Consider the following 20160-nt stretch of genomic DNA (forward strand, 5'->3'; position numbering starts at 1 on the left):
AAGAGCTCATTTTCAGTGAAGACCCGGGGAGAAAAGCTCCAAAACAAATTACAGTTGCATTTGAATTTACAACTTGCAGGTTACAAAGAAAGGGCAAAAATTTATACATTTCAATTACATATTGCAAGTTGCTAGGGACACAAATAATTGTGCAGAACAAGTTAGACATTTCAAAGTGTGTAATACAAAGTACGTTAAAAGCTCAAGTGAGTAAAACATTTAAAATATATAGTAACTAGCTTATAATGGTAGGTAGAAGTGATCAGATACAGAGAGTGTAATTTGTGGCAGGAGAATTCTATGCGAGTTAAGATATAGCTATTATTTCTTTTAGTTTAGGTGGTCTATAATGCATAGACAGAGAACAGAAAGGGTTATGGAGAATACTACGGAAGATACACAGTCCAAGGCAGCAGAGAGAATCTTAAGGAGTTGTGCATTAAGAGAGAGGGTGGAGAGGGGGATCAAGTTGGAGTCTGGCATGGGCATATCCATTCGGATGACAGATGAGATAGTAGCTGGGTTATGAATTATTGGGTTATGATCCCAACCAAGCTTTTGAGGAATGAAGGAAAATTGACATCAGACCATACACTACATAAATGTCACAGATAAAGAGGCCAAAGTGACCAGTGCAGTGTGGGTGGCCAAATGAAAGACAGGCAGCAATGCAAGGTGCAAGAATCTAAGAAATTCATTGGAAAGGGACAGCAGCAACTTCTCATCCAGGTAAGAAGCAACCAGTTTAACTGCAGAACAGTCTCCCAATACTTTAAAACCCGGTGAAAATACTGCGAGCAAACAAAAGTGAAAAAAATGGTACTTGTACTGAAAATGCTGATCCTCCCACCCCAAACACCCAAAGCAAAATACAACAGTTTTCTATGTGGCTTCTAGACACTGAAGCACCAAAGGGAACAATCATTTCTGCGGACACCACTACAAAAACACTTTTGGCAATAGCTAGAAATGAACTGCGAGCAAATCAACTTTACATAAATGATGTAAAGACCAAGGCTGCTCAAATCAAATCAATGTCTGGGATCCTATCTACATCTTACGAGCCAGAAAAATAAACATTTGCTGCTCCCCTAGCAGGACTGTCTCCATAGTTGTCTCTTGTTGAAGAGGGCCTGGGGCTGCAAAGACAGATAATCTGGCATCTGGTCTGTCATAGAGGTCTAGTAGTCAGACTTGGATGATGGCCCCCCCTTCACCAAATTCACAGAAGTGACTCCTCCACCACTAATAAATGGATCATCCAGGAATGCTTCTTGGTCTCGGACCACCATCTTAGTTGACTTTTCTGAGGCTGGAGGTTCAGACAAGTGACTTTTTTTGTCCTTGAGTAACTGGGAAAGGACAACGGAGGCAATGGCCCATTTTCAGTAGAGGTCTCAAGAATAACTCTCCACAACAGACTCACACATTTAAACAATAGTTGACAAGTCATTATATACACAGGGAGAAAAATCCCCAAAACAGATTAAATATTTTACAACAAATTGGACAGAAAGACTTCAAAAACATTTCACAACAACTGATAAGGCCCACATCAGATTAAAATGCATTTACAGAATACTGCTAGTACAAATTGTGATAAAGTATACAGTATGTACTGCAAGTAGCTGATACATAGCAGAAGCGAAAAGCCTATGTTGAGTAAAGTACTATACAGTTATTCAAAATATTGACTGTATTTCTGATATGTAGGTGAGAAAGGGAATGCTACTGCCAATACAGAAAAATAGAATGAGATGAATTGGGAGTAAACTGAGGAGGGAAATTTAAGGACATTGAGGGGAAGCTGATTAGTATTAGTCCAATGAGAATGCTATGGAAGGACACTACAGAGAAGAAATAGTAGTAGCTGTTGGATATTAGGATGAAGAGGTAGAGCAGCATACATTACTAGTATGATATCATTAAAGTGGGAGTTACTTTTAATGTTAAGGCATTACTACCAGCTAAGAATTGGAAGAGTTAGTGATTCAGACTGTGAAAGGTATATTTATAGTAAGGAAATGGTCATTCAACTGTTGAGTTGTGCAGGTAAAGGTATAGATGTCATTTTTTTTTTTTAATTGGTCTTGAAATTGGAAAGGATGCTAGAATGTTTAAGGAGTTCCAGGAGTGTGCTACATACCTGGAATAGAAAAAGATGCCTGCTGACAGATGTAGTCTGTAGACAGTGAGAAGCATTTTATTTTCAGATCAAAGTGGTGTAATAGAGGTGTATGTATGCAATACATCTAGTAGGGCTTTGCTTTGTATACTAATCTGTGGACTAGAAGTAGTTGTATGCAAGAGTTGCTCTGACAATTCAAGCCAATCAAACTGTTTTAGGGCTAAGCAGTGATGGGTTCTGTTTGGTGAGGTAGTGGTAAATTTTACTACAGCACTGGTTTAGTTTAGTTTGGATGGAAGTTTGAAGGTTAAGAAATACTAGGGAGCCATACAGTAAGCTGGAGTGTAGAGGGCAGACCCGGATGACAGAGCGTCCCTAATTTTTGAGGAGGGTTTTTAGTAACCTGTTGCACATGCAAGTCAAATTTTATATCATCAATTGTTATGCCTAGTAGTTTGGTATGGTGGATGACTTCTATAAAGGTTTTATTAGAGGCTGGTACTGATTTTTTTTTTTTTTTTTAGACATAGTAGAAGCTGGGAGTTACTGAATATAATTGGGTTACTGAAGTACTGAATAAAGGTGTAGTTATCTGCATATTATAGGAGGGAAGCTCGACATTTAGGGGAGTGTAGGTTGCCAGTAAATATGCCGAAAATCAGAGGCCCTAGAATGGAACCTTGAGGAAAGTACAGTTGTATACACTTACCATAAATGTAGATGTTAGAGTGTATTCACTGTTGCAGTCATCACACTTGGGTTATCTGCCTGCAGGTAGCCCTCAGGTCGGCCCAAATACCAGAGACTGAGTACTTCTGTGACAGTTGCTGTCGCTTCAGGACCGACTTCAGGTCATCAGGGGTATAAAAACAGGCAGCAGACACCATTACATCAGTTTTTCTTGCCCCAAATGTCAGGAGCCCCCCCAAATAGGGAGCTACGTTATGGTGGGAAAACACCACCAGTAAAAAGTAAATATCAATAGCCCTTTAAGGGGTGAGTAATAGACATAGAAAGGAGAGAGAGACAAGGGGGCTGGAGGGTGGGAAACCAGGACTGCAACAGTGAATACACTCAAACATCTACATTTATGGTAAGTGTACACAATTGTACTATGTTCGTCATGTTTCACTGTTGCAGTCATCACACTTGGGTTGATTTCCAAAGCTGAAGAATAGGTGGAGGCAGTCAAGAAGAGTTGGGGCTGGCTAGTATGCTCTGCAGGACTGCTGTTGCAAAATCCGCCCTGGATTTGGAAAAGAGAGGCAGGTGGTAATGCTTTGTGAAGGTGTGAACAGAACTCCAGGTAGCAGCTTCCAGAATATGTCCCTGGTAGGAACCCCCCTGAGGAATGCTGTACAGGTAGAAGCTGCCCTAGTAAAATGCGTTCTGACCCCCTGAGGGGTTGGTTTCCCATGGTGTTTGTAGCAGAAATGGATACAGTGTGCTATCCATTTGGAAATTGTTCGTTTTGAAATGGCCCTGCCCTCTGCCCCTGGTGCAAAACTAGTAAGTGGTCAGATTTCCTGAAGGGCTTAATCCTATCAAGGCAGAATCTGAGCTGTCTGTGTACGTCTAAGGAGTGCACAGATCCTTCCCCCTTTATTTTGCGGATTAGGGAAGAAGGTTGGCAAATGGATAGATTGGTTGAGAGCCACACTGGATACCACTTTAGGCATAAAGGAAGGGTTAGTCCTGAGGGAGACCCTGTCAGCATGAAAAAATAATGAAGGGTTCCACAGCCATAAGTGCATGTAGCTCAAGACACTCTTCTAGCTGAAATGATGGCCAGAAGCAAGGCCATTTTTCAAGAGAGGAATTTTAACTCTGCTGACACTCCAGGCTCAAAGGGGGGCAGCGTGAGCTTTTCCAGTACAAGTTAAGGTCCCAAGCAGGGGTGGGGGCTCTCCTTTGGTTTGCCCTTCTCGAACTGTTTGACGAGAGAATGAGAGAAGAGAGGTGGCTCAGTGTTGTAATGTGCCGAGATGGCAGAGGCATGGATCTTAATGGAGGTGAAGGATAGGCCTCTGTGGATTAGATCTGCTAGGTAATCCAGGATTACAGGTAAGTAGGGCAGAACTGTGCCCTCTCCTTTAGACTGAGTCCAGGAACAATACAGTTTCCACTTATCAGCATAGGATTTCCTTGTACTGGGTCTTCTGGCTTCAAGAATAACATCTAGCACCTGCTTGCTTAGGCTTGTCACTGGGGGAGAATTCAAGGAATAAGTCAGGCTGCAAGATTCAGGGTTTGCAGTTGTGGATGCAAGATCTGTCCCTCCTGCTGAGTGAGGAGGGTTGGGATCTGGGGTACGTGCCAAGGTGGCACCAGTGACAGGCTGAGCAGTAGTGGGTACCAGTGCTGGCAAAGCCGGTCCAGGGCAATCCAGGCCTTGCCCTTGGTCTGTCCCGTCTCATCTTGAGTAATATTCTTGAGAAGAGACAGAGGGAGAAATGCATAGATTGAGAGGTTTACCCACTGGAAGGATGGGGCATCCACTTTCCAGGCCCTGCTGTGAGGTGTCCTGGTGCAGAATTTGCTGAGCTGGAGATTATTTGGGGTCTAATAATTGCCACTCGTGTGGGTCTAGATTTCTGCTTAAGTCGTCTGCCAAAGAGTTGTGTTTGCCTGGCAGGAATTGAGCTTGCAGGTGAATATGCATGTCCAAGGCCATGTTCCATAGGGCCATGGCTAGCCTGTAAAGTGGGTAAGAGTGGATTCCCCTCTGACTGTTGATGTACTACATAACTGTGATGTTGTCTGTTTTTATTAGCAGGGGTCCTGGTGAAAGTAGAGATCCAAGAGCTGTCAGAGCGTGCTGAACAGCCAGCATCTCTTTTTTGGTTGATGTGCAGATGAATTTGACTTGGGCTTCAGTGGTCCTGATTGCACTTGTCGTCCAGATGTGCCCCCCAGGCATAGTCTGTGGTTAGGGTCTGGGCGGCATGAGGTTAAGTAAAGGGAAGTCCCTTGTTGTGGTTGCATGCTGCTCCCCACCAAAGAAACCGTCCTTAGACAAGGTATGACAGTTTCCAGGTCCTGAGAATGTTGGCACCAAAGACTTTTTAAGTACCACTGAAGTTTCCTCATATGCAGTCTGGCATATGGAATTAGTAGAATGCAAGAGGCCATGAACCCTAGGGCCTGCAGGATTTTCCTTGCAGATAGCTGGGTTCTGGTGGCCATTTGAGTGAAGTAGTCTGTTAGATAAGCTTATTTTTCTGGAGTAAGGAATGCCATCTGGGATGCTGTGTCCAAGCTTGATCCTAAGAATACAATCTTTTGACTGGGGACTAGTTTTGATTTCTTTTCGTTGATAATGTAACCCAAGGAGGTTAGAAGGTTCTTTACAAAATGTCAGGTGCTGCAACAGCTTTTCCTGACTGTCTGCCTGAATCAGGCAATTGTCCATGTAAGGGTAAATTTGAATCTTTCTCCGTCTGCAATAGGCAATGGCTGGAGCCAGGCATTTTGTGAAAACTCTGGGAGCAGTGGATAAGCCAAGGGGAAGTGCAGAGAACTGATAATGCATAGATCCTGCCCTGAAACGTAGGTATTTCCTGCACAAGTCCCTGATAGGGATGTGCGGATAGGCTTCTTTAAGGTCTAGGGTGGCTAACCAGGCATCTTTGGACAGCATACGAAGAAGCTGCTGAGGGGTGAGCAGTGGATAAGCCAAGGGGAAGTGCAGAGAACTGATAATGCATAGATCCTGCCCTGAAACGTAGGTATTTCCTGCATGAGTCCCTGATAGGGATGTGCGGATAGGCTTCTTTAAGGTCTAGGGTGGCTAACCAGGCATCTTTGGACAGCATAGGAAGAAGCTGCTGAAGGGTGAGCATTTTGAATTTTGGTACCACCAGGAAGGTGTTTAGAATGGAAAGATCTAGGATTGGGTGCAAAGTGCCCTCTTTTCTGGGTACCAGGAAAAGTCTGGAATAAAACCCTTGACTTATCTGTTTGCAGGAACACGTTGAGAGCAGGGATTGAGCTTGGTTTTGTGCCTCTGCCCACTGGTTTGGGGGGAAGTCTGGGTTGGCAGTGAGTGGAAGTAAAATTTGTATCCCTGGTATACAATGTTGAGACCCATTGGTCTTTGGTGATGGAGGTCCAGTTTTTTGCACAATGGGCAAGTTTTCCTCCTAGGGGCACGAACAATTGGGCAGAGGTGTGGAGTGGAGTTGAGAAGTCATTGTGAATTCTTTCTGTAAGGGGGTGGCTAGCACTCCCCGTTTTAAAAGTGGAGGTACTCCATTGCTAGCACTCCCTGTTTTAGAAGTGGAGGTACTCCATTGCTTAGATCTCTTAGACGTCTGCATACCCAGAGACTGTAATCTGCAGGGGGGGGGGGGTCTGTTTCCCCTGGGTCTAGTGTGAGATGGCCTTAAGGGGGCTGGAAAGGACCAGTGTTTCGAGGGGCAATGCCTACTGCATCTTGTAGGCTGCACTTGCAAGAAATCTTTGACTGTCTGCAGAGACTTGGCTTTTTCTTCCATCTTTTTTAGAACCTCTTCTGCTTTGGTGCCAAACAGATTGCCCTTGTTCAAAGGAGTGTCTAGTAATTTTGATTTGACATTGTCTGGCAAGGTCTGCTCCTTAAGCCAAGCATGCCTTCTCAGTACAGAACCAGTGACTGCTGCCCTGCAAGATACTTTTAGGGCATCAAAGCCACATTGCAAGGTACGCTTGCTGACTTGGCTTACAGACTGCATAAGCTCCTGTAATTCTTTATTTTCTATACAGTCTGCAAAGGTAGATCATTTTTGCTTAAGTTCCATAATATGTTGCTGGTATTTCAGCATGTGAAACTGGCAATTCAATGCCCTAATGGCGAGAGTTGCAGAGGTGAATACGTTTTTACCCCCATCTGTCTAAAGCTCAGGAATCCCGGTCAGAAGGGGTGGGATTCTTAGCTGTAGTTGCTTTTATACCTTTAGGCCCCTGGGAAATGACCTCTGGGTTAGCAGTAGGATTTTTGAAAATAAATTTGAGAGTCAGGGACTCTGTAGCAACTCTCTGGTTTCCTTGGAACAGGGGAAAAAGTATCAGGAGTTAAACTAGATTCCATAAAGACATCATCCACAACATCCAGAACAGGAGGGAAAGCTAAAGGTCTATGTTGTGGCAAAATCTAAAAATTCTCAGTCTTTTTTTGGACTGAAGATAATCCTGGCATTCCCAGTGGAAATGCTCTCTTATATGTAGGGTTTCCCCAAAAGAAAAATCCTCTGGAGGGGAAGCAGAGAGAACGGAGTCCTCTGCATCTGAATCCTCATAAGCAGATAAAGACACGTCTTCATATTCAAAAACCTTACAGTCGGACTCTTGGTCTGTTAAAGCTGCTCGGGACAGGTTTCTTTCTCTTAGCAGAGGAAGGCTGGCTTCCCCTAATCAGCATAATCAGGTCTTCTGCCATTTTAAGCATTTGAAGTGGCAAGGAAGCAGATGCTCGAGTTTGGGTTGTTGGGTGTAGCTCATACTCTTGGCCTCAGAAACTCATTACTTTCAGACAGAACTGAAGACGTGAAAGAAGTCGTGGTTTGAGTCGAATATCGGTAATGCGAAGAACTTCCTCAAAAGCCGGTGCCTGCACAGCGGCTCCGGACCCATCCAAGATAGAGACATCCACAGGTTCCATAGTCAAAGAAGAGTCTCGCAGCATACTAGACTACGAACGGGTCTCAGTAGCGGCCTGCAAATCCATCGAAGCGGGCATCAGGGGCTGCGAAAGCACCTCACTGAGTACCAGTGAACTGGTGATTAGCTTAATTGAAGTGTCATCGGCAGTTTTGGACCTATGCAGTCTGTCCCTGTCTTTATCCTTACGTTTTTTCGAAAGATCAGTAGTTAGACGGCTTACCAAAGCCATTTCGGAATACGGAGATAGAGAGTGAAAGTATTTAGCGACAATAAGGGCCCAAAGACGAACATTGTAGTCTGGGCCTAAACAGGTGACGCAGTAAGAATGGAAATCTCAGTGTGGTATTTGCTTTCCACAGGCGAGACAATTCTGACATCGGTTAGAGCAAGGAAAAAGGATCCCCAACAGGGTACTTGGCTTTAGAAGACTTCAGGAGGATTCAATTTGGAAATGAAAACTCAGGTAGCAGCTGACTGGTACTCGTGCAAACTGCTTCTGCTTCAGGCACCTCGGCAAGAAAGACTGATTTAATGGCATCAGCTGCCTGCTTTTATACCCCCAACGACCTGACATCAGTCCTGAAGAGAGCAACCGACGCAGAAATACTAAGTCTCTGTTTTTTGGGCCGACTGAGGGCTACCTGCAGGCAGATAACCCAAGCGTGATAACTGCAACAGTGAAACACAAAGAATGTGAACCTGTTCTGACGAGTAGGAAACTGATTTAACCGACTGGAGTCCCTAGAGAACCAGTTGTAAGAGGTATTTGATAAGTAAACTGAAGAGAATTGTTTTATCAGCTATGGAGAACTCTACCAAAGGCCTTTGAGAGATCCAGAAATCAGTTCTTTGTCTCTGGCTACAAACAGTGCTGGTGAAGTTACGGAGAGCTGTGGTTGTGCTGTGCCCTGGTCAGAAGCCATGTTAGGCGGAGGTAAGGAGGTTAACTGCATTTATACGAGCCATTGACTGATTATGAATGCATTTTCAAGGATTTTCAACAGAGAGGGGAGAATGGCAATGGGTCTAAATTTGGATATATCATTGGAGTTACCTCCCTTGTGAAGTGGGATGATGCAAGATTTTTTTTCCCCCATACAATAGGGACATGTGATTCCCAAACAGACCTATTTATGAGAATGAATACTGGAAATGAAACTGAGCTGGCTGCTATTTTTAGGAAATCACCAAGTAATTTCATCTGGAGCTAGTGCACTTGTTTGAGGGATTTCTTGATGTTGTGTTGGATACTAGTGGAAAGGAGAAAAAACTGTGAGTATTAATGGAATTGCAAGGTGAGACCGAGTAGGATGCAGACAGATTAGAGGAGGTTGACGGTTTTCAGTTTGCTTGCATAGTGGTTTAGCCATGTTAGAGATAAAGCAATCACTTAAAGCATGAGCTGTTTCTTCTGGTGAAGAGTGGGGGTTGGCGTATGGTTCTCCCATTTGAGCCAATGTGCAGTATTTTAGATATAGTGGCCCAGAATAGTTAAGAATTTTTCTAGCATCTAGTTTGCAAACTACAAAAATTAAGTTTGTTTCCAAGCTTGACCTGGCATTTAGCTTTATTTTGTATGTATTTATACTGCTGATTGTTTTCTGTGTTATTACTGAGTTATGTCTTTCAGGTTTATCTCTATTCCTTATTAAATTTCCTGGTGGTGGGAGTAAATCATACAGCGAAATTGTTTTGCACTCTTAAGCTTAAGGGAGACTGATTTAGCAGTTCTATAAATCTTATTAAAATACAGAACAGCATCATCTAGAGGAGAGCTTTATAAGACAAGATGTTCCAGTTGTTGTGAGCTGTTAAACAGTACTGGATTAAAGATGCTAATGTTGTAAAGGGTTTATATGTGTATTCCCTGGGAGATGTACGGCATTAAGTTGTGGCATTTCCAGGCAGATGGTCACTATGTGTACTTGCCAAGATGCCATGGGAGCTTACATTGTTAGGGTGACTTAATAACCTGTCCTGGGTGGTAGCTTTTCCATTTTACAAACTGGTAGGATCACTGATAACTTATACAATTTCTCCCGACTTATGCTAGAAATGGTTCTCTCATATGTGACTACTGACCAATGTTAACATTGCCTAGTACAACAGTCTATGCATACACTGTGGAATAGCCAAGATAGGATGGCCTCCAATGTGCTGATACTGTTTCCTTATGGTATACAAAGGGATGCCATACATACTGTTTTGTGTGATTTAAAGTCTGGCAAATTGCCTCTAGCATTGCAAGGACTACTCCTCCTGTCAAACAGATGTCTTAGCTGGGAGAAGGCACTTATTCATGACATCCACTGTGGGAAATGTCCATTTTATACTCTAGGAATCAATGAAATCCTATGGAAAACTTGAAGGGGACCCTGCCCTTAAAAAGGGCATTCAATATCATGTTCATTCCCTAGAGAGGTCTGCCAGGCCTGAGATCGGCAGCTCTATCAGCAGAAGCCAACAAATGCAGTCTTGGCTACAACATCCATGAACAGGTGCAATATGCCTCAAACTCTGTCTGCAGTACTACTCCCTTTTAAAATGGGCCTCCTTTTCATTCATGGCAGGAAAATCACAGTTTCTACAGGTCGTGTGTCAAAGACTGACCAAGATGAGAGTTCTTAAAAAAAAAAAAAAAAAAAAAAAAAACAGAAAGGTCAATTGGTCTCAACCTTTTGCAATCCATTGGATGGGATTTATCATTTAACAACCAACCAACAACTTACTACTACCACTACGCAAAATGATATTACCGCACCTCTTGTTTCTGGTTGTTTTAAGCTTACCATTATCCCTCCACTGTTAAACAATCTATTTTAATTCTCCTCCCTCCCACTAAAAGAATACTGGTTTACACTAGCCGCTCTGTATCCTCTTTCTCATCTTCTGTCTGGTTTATCTTCTGTTCTTTTCTCTTCCTATGTTTACCTCCTCTTACTCTCCTTGGCATCTAGGATTTGTCAATACCCTCACATGTGGCATTTTAACTCTGCCACTGCATTTCATTTTCATTTGTTTTCTTAAACATCAGTGGCAGTGTCAACACTATTTGTACAATGTTCACCAATCCTGCTCTGCTGTCCTTCTCTTAATCCTCACTTAATTACAGCCATCCATGAATCTGTATGCCCCACTGCAGTACAAAACTGAAAGGCAAAGTCTTCTCTGCTTAGCAAGATTTACCGTCTGCAATGTGGTTTCCTACCTTCAAGCTTTGCATTCAAAATGAAAGTGTGTGTATATCTACAATACAAGGCTTTCAGCAGAGAGCTTCAATTCTACCACAGCCTCTACCTTCATATCATAAGTTTATAGCAAAGTACCACAGCTGCCCTGACGGGCTACTTTAAACCTAGCCAATTTGCCATTTGGTGCTTAAATTAACCTGTCCTGTTTGGAGTTAAACTGAGCTTACTCATCGCAAGGCTGACATTAGTGAAAATAAATGGGATCATACCATAGATAATTTAAGGGGAGCCATAGGTGGGATAAAGCATTTAGAAGCTGCATCTGTCATTAGTAGTACAGGAAGCAGGGTAGATTTTCTATTACCCACCCACGGATCCATAATACACTTGAACATGGGAAGGGGAGAGATTCGTTTTACATGGAAGTCTGTTCCAGAAGAGTGGCATCCTCAGCGAGATATACTTGCCCCTCCAAACCATTCTACTGATGTTACAGAAGAAGTTTAGATCCCTGGACTGCGTATTTCTGATGCCATCTGACTTACTAATGTGCAGTCGATCCATCAATACTAGATCAGAAGATGCCTTGTGTGCCAGATTCAGGTCACCTCTTAGCAGTCTGCAGGATATTAAACACCGTAATGGGGCTATGAGGTAGTCCACATCAGATATACTGTGTAGGCCTTTTATCCTTTTAGTAATGCATCTCCAAGAGCATTCCAACTGTTGCATCTGTCTGGACAGATTATAGGTTCATAGGTAGGTACTAGGCTATCGGCCCAAGGGCCTACGTAAGCCTAGCCAACAAGGTTCCCTGAGACATTACACTCAATGACTGGACTAATTCGGGCTCAGTAGAAGGGCGCAATGACATCTCCAGATACAGTCACAATCATGTTGTTGACGAGCTTCACAACATAGGAATACTGTCTGACAGTGGACACATGTTGGTCGAATGCCAAGTCACTGTCCAGATTAAGTTCCTAAATCCAAAACAACTGTGTCAAATCCCAAAGGTTACAATAAATCATTTTTTGGTATTTAGTCTCAGTCCATGATTCTGACACTAGTTATTTGTTTGGGACAAACCTTCCTGGAGGATGGCAAAGTCATTTGGAGATTCAATAACTGCTCCTGGTTTGCAGTAATCTACAAATAGTCAGATACAGCCCTTTGGCATTTACTTCAGAGAAGTAGATGTCAAACAGACGTTCCAGCACAGAGCCCTGGGGTCTCCACTGGTGAACAGGCTCTTTGTGGAGGCAACTTCCCCCCATTTTGATCTCCTGCATCCTGTGAGCCAGACGGCAAACCAGCAGATGATTTAGGGGGTTAATGACAGTTTATTTAGCTTGTCTACTAGGCCCATGCGAGGGATTGTGTCAAAAAGCTTTGGCCAGGTCAAAGTACACACTGTGTATAATTTTGCCTTCATCCATTACTTTGGTGACCTTTTTCAGCAGTTTCAGGAATTATTTCCATTCAGCACAGCCATGTGACATAATCCTCTACTTTGAATTTTTGGATCATTTTACTCCAAACTGAAATATGTTTACATTTTTTTACAAGTGCTGGTAAAACATTACACCCATACAAGAACATTTCAAACAACTGCAATACAAGATAATATTTTCTGCACAACAAAACATTATATGCAATTTGAGACAAAAGAATGCAGCAGTTGTGTCAACAATGCAAATATCAGGCGACCCTTATAGAAGTCTTTCCTGGGACTGTCACACTACATACAACCATAAGTAATTTTCTTCAGCCTTTCTGTCAAAAGTTCCAATAGCTTCAAAAACATGTCAGAAAGAATAAAAGGGGTGCAAAGAATATAATGTATCCTTACCGAACCCTAGCATACGTTTCTTCTTCATCTGATGCAATCCAAGCAACATCGGCAAGAGTTGGGACTATGGGAGCACTGCCCGAGCGCATAGATGTTAAACTTTCAAGAACCTAAAAACAAAGTACACAATTTCAAATATTGTTGAAATCTCCACCTTAATGACTGATCTCCAAGGAAAACAGTAGTAAACTGACAGTAAGCGTGAGAGAGATGCAACAGAAATGCTTGTACATATACGCATGTATACATGCACACTCGCTCTTATCAGCGTGCAGTCTGCAAGGCTCCATGTCATAAACAGACTGCAAGTACAGCTGTGCAAGACCCTGTGTTTTAACCAGGCATTCATTTCAGCAGTAAACAGCCAACAAAACTGTCAGTCTTAAATCAAACTTTGGTTCCAGCAGCGACAGCAAAATCATAATCAATTTTTGCAGTGGCGAGCCTAGTCGGTCAGGGTCACCACACAGTATGGATGCCATTTTTAAATTGCTAAGCTCTATTCCTACATTTAAGTAAACTTTTTATTCTATGCTTTATTTTTCAGCATATTTACAGCAGAATTAAATTTTAATATTTTATTCACTGTTCAGCACACTTAACACTCACTATAAAATTACAAAATACAGACTGAAGATGCTAATGCTCTGCTTTGTCAGCCATCTGTGGTATTTAACCGATGCTGTAAATTCAAGTCTTGTCATTCGCCATGCGTCTCTGCATGTGAATACATCTCTTGGTGGATACAGGTGTGTGTATAAAAGAAAATATATACACACACATTATATATGAACATAAATATATACACATGCACAATAGGTTATACATGTACAAATCTATACGTGTACATACCTGTGTATTCGTCACTGTATATATAAATATATATGCAAATATTTTACATACATACATGTGGTATCCATATTACACACACACACACACACACACACACACACACACACACACGAATATTAATTACTTCTAAATAAAGGTATTCCGTGATGTATAAAAATATTAAAATCATAAGCCAACAAAGGAAGGTGTTAGACAAATGGTAATTACTGATGGAAATTACACATTATTACACATTATTGATATTTATTTTTAGTATTGGCCTCTCCAGTCCAACATCAATCACCCCCAGAGGTGAAAACGAAGACATTGAAATGTAGCAGAATCATACACCGCCTTACACTACAGTCAGGGATCAATTAGTAAACTAAAACAGAATACAATTTGTGAAGACTTTCTGTTAAAGTATTCTAACCTTAAGATTTTTTTTTTTCCTAATGAAGGCTCGTAAAAGTTTTTTCAAAGTAGTTTGTTCCAAGGGTACAAACTGCAACACTGTATTTGATAACAAGCTGCATTAGTAAGCTATGAAGTGGTACATGATCTCCAAAGGGTGACAAGACATGCCCCTCAAAATTAGGTAGGCTACATAAAGATTTTTGTAGAAACACTAGGGCAATCAAGTGTAGGGCAGAATCACTAAACTAAAGAAATTCTTCACAGAAAGACAGCGTCAAGGTCCTATGCTCACTACTACATGTTCACCAAGCACTCGGAGCTGGAGTTTCCTCAAAGGAAAAAGAAGAAGCCTCCAAAACAAGTTAGGGGTGTGGGTGACTGATGATCTGTATCCAGTCTTGTGACCGTTTAAGGATAGATGCCTTTACAGTCCACTCCACTGACAGGCTCTACAGAGAACTTTTTGGAGTCAGACGTGCCTTCAGTACCCCCCTGACGTCTGCACTGGTACTCGGGCCTGATCTGTCTGTGATCTCTGTGTGGGTCCTAGACTCCCATTCTTAGGACTACAGAGGGGAAGGGCAAAATTCCCATTTGACAGAAGACTCTTCAGCTGACCAATGCAGGTCACAGCTGCCTGCCTGTGGCCTGGCCACAGAACATCTGATGCCATACCTAAATCTAGGCCAAATGCCAAACACAAAAAGGCTGCATCCAGCTTGCTTCAGCCTAGGTCTTCTGGGTCTCAGTCATGCCAGGTCTACTCACAGGAACTTGTCAGGCTGGCTGAGGATCTCATGGACATTATGAGATCTAGGCAGCTTAGCCATAACAGGACCCCTGCTACAGAATTTTCTCCTGGCAAAAGGAAGAGGGACCTTTTGTTATTAAGAGTCTGATAGAGAGGCAGTGGCACACATTGGTTTATATGCTGCTTCACAGTCGGATGAAAATCTTGCCTCAGCCTCACCACCTGGGGGACTTTACATTTGGGAAGACTCTGTAAGATGTAGGGAGTTAACTAGGAGGTTCATGTTTACCCCCACACTTACAAAAGAGTTAGAAAATTTCCTAGGCTTCCTGAGCATAAACCTCTGGCCATTCCTCCAGTCATGGATGTTGTGGAAAAGCTCATTCTTGACTCGTTTCTGCAGCCTGCCTCCACAGCACCTACTCCTAGGAAGCAAGACAGTTTTTACAAGGGTCTGGACTCTAGTACGAATCCAGTGGTGGACCCAGAGGTGTTTTTCCAGAGCCCAAGGCTGCCAAAGGCAGTGCCTCTAGAACCCTGGACAGATCTGATAAAGTATACACTTCAGCCACCCTTGCCATGAGAGCTTGCAATTGCCAGTTTCAAACGCTCAAATTCCAGGAGACTATTCTGGAACAGAGAAATGTAAAACTGGAGGGGATGAAGGATAGAGCTCTTTCCAAAGAAATTTTGGATATTTTCAACTCTTTCCCTCAATTTGCAAAACATTCTTTGCATTGTGCCTTTGACACTTTAGAAATATCAAGCAGAGCAGATCCTTCCGGGTCTGTTATCAGGAAAAATGCTTGGTTAATAGAAAAGTCCTTTTCTGGAGTATGTCAAGTCAGAAATCTAGGATGCACTTCTTATGGATTTTCTGTTTGGACCCAAGACCAAAGCTACATATATATATATATATATATATATATATATATATATATATATATATATATATATATATATATAAAAAAAAAAAAAAAACCACTAGAGGGCAAGGCTAAGTCCCTGCACACTATAGAGACCTTTTTGCAGGTTCAGGCACAAAGACTTTGTTGGAGTTACTTTATCAAGCCTTGGCCTTTTCCTACTTCTCAGCCTAAGCACACAGGAAGGATGAAAAAGAGGGACAAGGAACAGAGACTGCAAAGACAGCAAGCAGATCAAGTGACCAGGCCTAGTGGACACAGACCCCAATGGCCTAGTAGGGAGTAGCCATGACTCAGCCAAGCCACTCCCCATTTCCTTATCCATAAGACCCACCCCTAACACCAACCCTTTCCCCATCTTCAAAGTTAGGAGGAAGACACTTCTTACTTCTAGTTAGGTGGCTGGAAATTACCCAGAACAAATGGGTCATTCAAATCATAAAGACTTAATACAAACTACAGTTTGCCTCTCTTCCAAGGTCTGCTGGCATCTTCTCAGTTCCCAGACGTCAACTCAGTGAGGCACAAGTACAGATCAACCTATTTCTAGACCAGGACTCCAAAGAACCAGTCCTCAGGAAGGAAAGAGGCACATGGTACTATTAATGGCTTGTCCTACTACCAAGAAGGGAAGGAACCTGGATACCCATACTAGACATATCAAGGCTAATCAGGTTCGTGCATGTACCCAAAATCAGAACGTTAACCCTTCAAAAACTCCTGCCCATGCTTTCTCCCCAGGCTTATGAGGTCACTAAAGACGCATACCTACACATCACTATTACAAAGCTTCACAGAAGGACCTTCATTTCAGAGCATGTAGGAATCAGTATCAGTTCTGTGCATTGGCCAATGGCTTGTCTATGGCTCCCAGAGTCTTTACAAACTTTTGGCTCAAGCAGTTGCCTATTGCAGGACAAATGGCATTCAAATCAACACCTAATTAGATTACTGCTTATTTCAGGCACAGTCGGGAAGGAAAATGGTAACATCCCTTCACCTAACCAGGGACCCTCGCTCAAGCTTAAGAGTTCTCCCTCAACATAAAGAGGTCAAATCTGCCCCCCCCCCCAAGGAGGCTAATATTCTTAGAAAACCCTGCTAGACACAGAAAAGCAGATGGTCTTCTTTCCACAAGAGAAAGGAGGCCTCCTAACAATACTTCTAATTGCTGTTTCAGTTATCTCTGGCAGCCAGAGAGCCTCAAGACTCTAGTGTACATGGCTTCATGTAGCTTAATGATCCTCCTTGCCAGTCTACATGAGGAAAATCCAACAGTTCCTGAAAATGTGGTGCCAAAACCAACATCATTTGAACTACAAGACAAGATTTCTTTTTTCAGGCATGGAAGAAGCTTTAAACTGTGTACAGATTCCAGTCTTCAAAACAAGGGGATTTCCTTTCAGTATTGATCACACAGTCCAGCTATAACCTCAGAACTAGTATGGGGCACTGATACGAGCCAACTTCAGGTGTAAGGCCAGCAGAGACAACAGTTCTCCAGAGCCACATCAAAAAGAAATGTCAGTGTACAGGGGCACAATGGCATTCAAAAACTTATGGAAACCAGACAACACAACAGTCATGTGGTACATAAAACAGAAGTATCTGTTGCCTAGCCATGTAGCTTATGGGATGCAGGAAAAGAATGGGACAGATTCTTATAGCACACATCCTGCCAAGGAAAAAGCAACAGTCTGGCAGACTACCTGAGCAGGTCAGTGTCAGACCCTCATGAGTAGATACTGAACAAGGACATATTCACAAGACTTGCAGAAAGATGTGGTGTGCCAGAAGTACACCTTTTTGCTTGCAAAGAAAACGGAGAAAGTACAGTTGTGTACACTTACCATAAATGTAGATGTTAAAGTGTATTCACTGTTGCAGTCATTACTTTTGGGTAATCTGCTAGCAGGTTGCCCTCAGTCAGCCTGATTAACAAAGTCTTGGGTCCTGCATCAGTTGCTGTCCCTTCTTCCATGACGTCAGGTCATCAGGGGTATAAAACATGCAGCCGATGCCATTACATCAGTTTTTCTTGCCCCAGATGTCAGGTGCCCCCCAAATGGGGAGCAAAATAAAATTAAACACAAAAATATACCTCCAACCAAAAGCAAATACACCAAAAAGGTGTTTAAGCATAGAAAAAAAAGAAAGTAGAGGTACAGTCAGAGAAGGGACAGGGGGCTGGAGGGAGCGTAACCCGGACTGCAACAGTGAATACACTCTAACATCTACATTTATGGCAAGTGTACACAACTGTACTATGTTCTTTGTGTTTCACTGTTGCAGTCATTACATTTGGGTAAATTCCCAAAGCTATGGTTGGGAGGAGGAATTTATACAGCCTTAGGACCAGCTATAAGGCCCTGCAAGACAGCAGTGGCAAAGCCAGCTCTGGATTTAGAGAAAACTGGTAAATGATAATGCTTGGTGAAAGTATGTACAGAACTCCAGGTAGCAGCTTCTAGAATATCCCTGGTAGGAACACCTCTGAGAAAGGCTGCAGAAGTAGATGCAGCCCTGGTAGAGTGAGATCTGATCCCCTGGGGGATAAGTTTTCCATGGTGCTTATAGCAGAAATGAATGCAATGGCTTATCCATTTAGAAACTGTTTGTTTTGAAACAGCCTTCCCCTCTGCCCCAGCAGCAAATGCTACTAGCAATTGTTCAGATTTTTTTCGAGATTTAGTTCTGTTAAGTAAAATCCAAGTTGTCTGTGCACGTCCAAGGAATGCAGAATCCATTCCCCTTTGTTCTATGGATTGGGATAGAAGGTTGGCAAATGAATGGACTGATTAAGAGCCACACTGGAAACCACCTTGGGCATGAAGGCTGGATTGGTCCTTAGAGATACCCTGTCCGCATGAAAGATGATGAAAGGTTCCACTGCCATAAGGGCCTGTAATTCAGATATCCTTCTAGCTGAAGATAAGAGGAAGGCGGTTTTCCAAGAAAGAGATTTTAAGTCTGCAGTAGCAGCTGACTCAAAATGAGGTAGAGTGAGCTTCTCCAAAACAAAGTTAAAGTCCCAAGCAGGGGTAGGGGCTCTCCTGGGTGGGCTCAAGTTCTTTGCCCCTCTGAGATGATGCTTGAGCAGGGGATGAGAAAAGAGGGGTGGTTCTGTGTTACAGTGAGCTGAAATAGCTGAAGCATGGATTTTAATAGAGGAAAAAGACAGGCCCTTGTGAAGCATCTCAGTTAAATATTGCAAAATCTGAAGTAAATTGGGCGCTGCTGTGCTCATCCCTAAAGATTGGTTCCAGGCATAGAATTATTTCCATTTGTCAGCATAAGATTTTCTAGTAGTAGGTCTTCTTGTCTCCAAGATGACATCCATCACAGGTTTGCTGAGGGATGCTAAGGGTGAATTTAAATGATTAGCAAAGCTGCAAGGTTCAATGTTGGGAGTTGAGGGTGCAGAATTTGGTTCTCCTGCTGAGACAGCAATGAAGGTGTCTGAGGCAGGTGCCATGGAGATATTTGTGACACACTGCGCAGGAGTGGGTACCAGTGTTGGCGTGGCCAGTCTGGAGCAATCAAAATCATTCCTGGTTTGTCCTGTTTGACTTTTAGCAGGACTTTGGAGAGCAGAGGCAGAGGAGGAAAGGCATAGACTGATCAGTTTTTCCAGCTGAAGGACAGAGCATCCACTTTCCTGGCTTTTTGTGGTGAGTCCTTGTGCAAAATTTGTCCAACTGGTAGTTCTAGGGGAAGGCAAATAGATCTATGTCTGGACTCCCCCATTTGCTCATCAACATGTTGAAAATCCGTGGTTCCAGTTTCTACTCGTGTGGGTCCATGAGATTTTTGCTCATGGACCCCCAATATTTAATTTTCTTGGCAGGAATTGAGCTTGTAGGTGCACTTGGTAGCTCAAGGCAGTGTTCCACAATTAGTCTGCAGAGGGGGTAGGAATGTGTACCCCCATGCTTGTTTATGTACCACATAACCGTGGTGTTGTCCGTCTTTACCATTAGTTGTCCTGGAAGAATGTAGTCCTTGAAGGCCGTCAGAGCATTCTGCACAGCTAACATTTCTTTTTGATTGATATGTAGGTGCATTTGATTTGGGTTCCATTTGCCCTGAATGCACTTCCCTGCCAGGTGAGCCCCCCATGCATAGTCTGATGCATCTGTAGTTAGGGTTTGGACAGCAGGGGGTAGTGTGAAAGGTAGTCCCTTTCTTTGGTGGCAGGCCTCTGCCCACCATAGGAACTCCAGGCGTAGGCAAGGTATGACAGGAATCATGGTTTCCAGGCTGTGACAATGTTGACTCCATAGACTTTTTAAGTACCACTGAAGTTTCCTCATATGCAGTCTTGCATATGGAATTAGAAGAATGCAGGAGGCCATGAACCCCAATGCTTGCAGTATTTGTCTTGCAGATAGTAGGGTTTTTGTGGCCATTTGTTTGAAGTAAGT

The 20160-nt window shown here is 42.9% G+C and overlaps 1 protein-coding gene across 2 annotated transcripts in view; it reads right to left on the bottom strand.

The window, feature by feature from the left end:
- Nucleotides 1–20160, bottom strand: part of MTFR1L (mitochondrial fission regulator 1 like) — a 462922-nt gene that overhangs the window by 242989 nt on the left and 199773 nt on the right. For both annotated transcript variants that reach the window (XM_044060114.1, XM_044060115.1), the window contains exon 4: nt 12812–12921. In XM_044060114.1, coding sequence (XP_043916049.1) covers nt 12812–12921 — 110 coding nt within the window. The remainder of the gene's footprint in view (nt 1–12811; nt 12922–20160) is intronic.

The sequence above is a fragment of the Protopterus annectens genome, chromosome 1.part2 (genome assembly GCF_019279795.1).
Source record: "Protopterus annectens isolate FY-2018-M chromosome 1.part2, PAN1.0, whole genome shotgun sequence".
Classification (NCBI taxonomy): Eukaryota; Metazoa; Chordata; order Ceratodontiformes; family Protopteridae; genus Protopterus; species Protopterus annectens.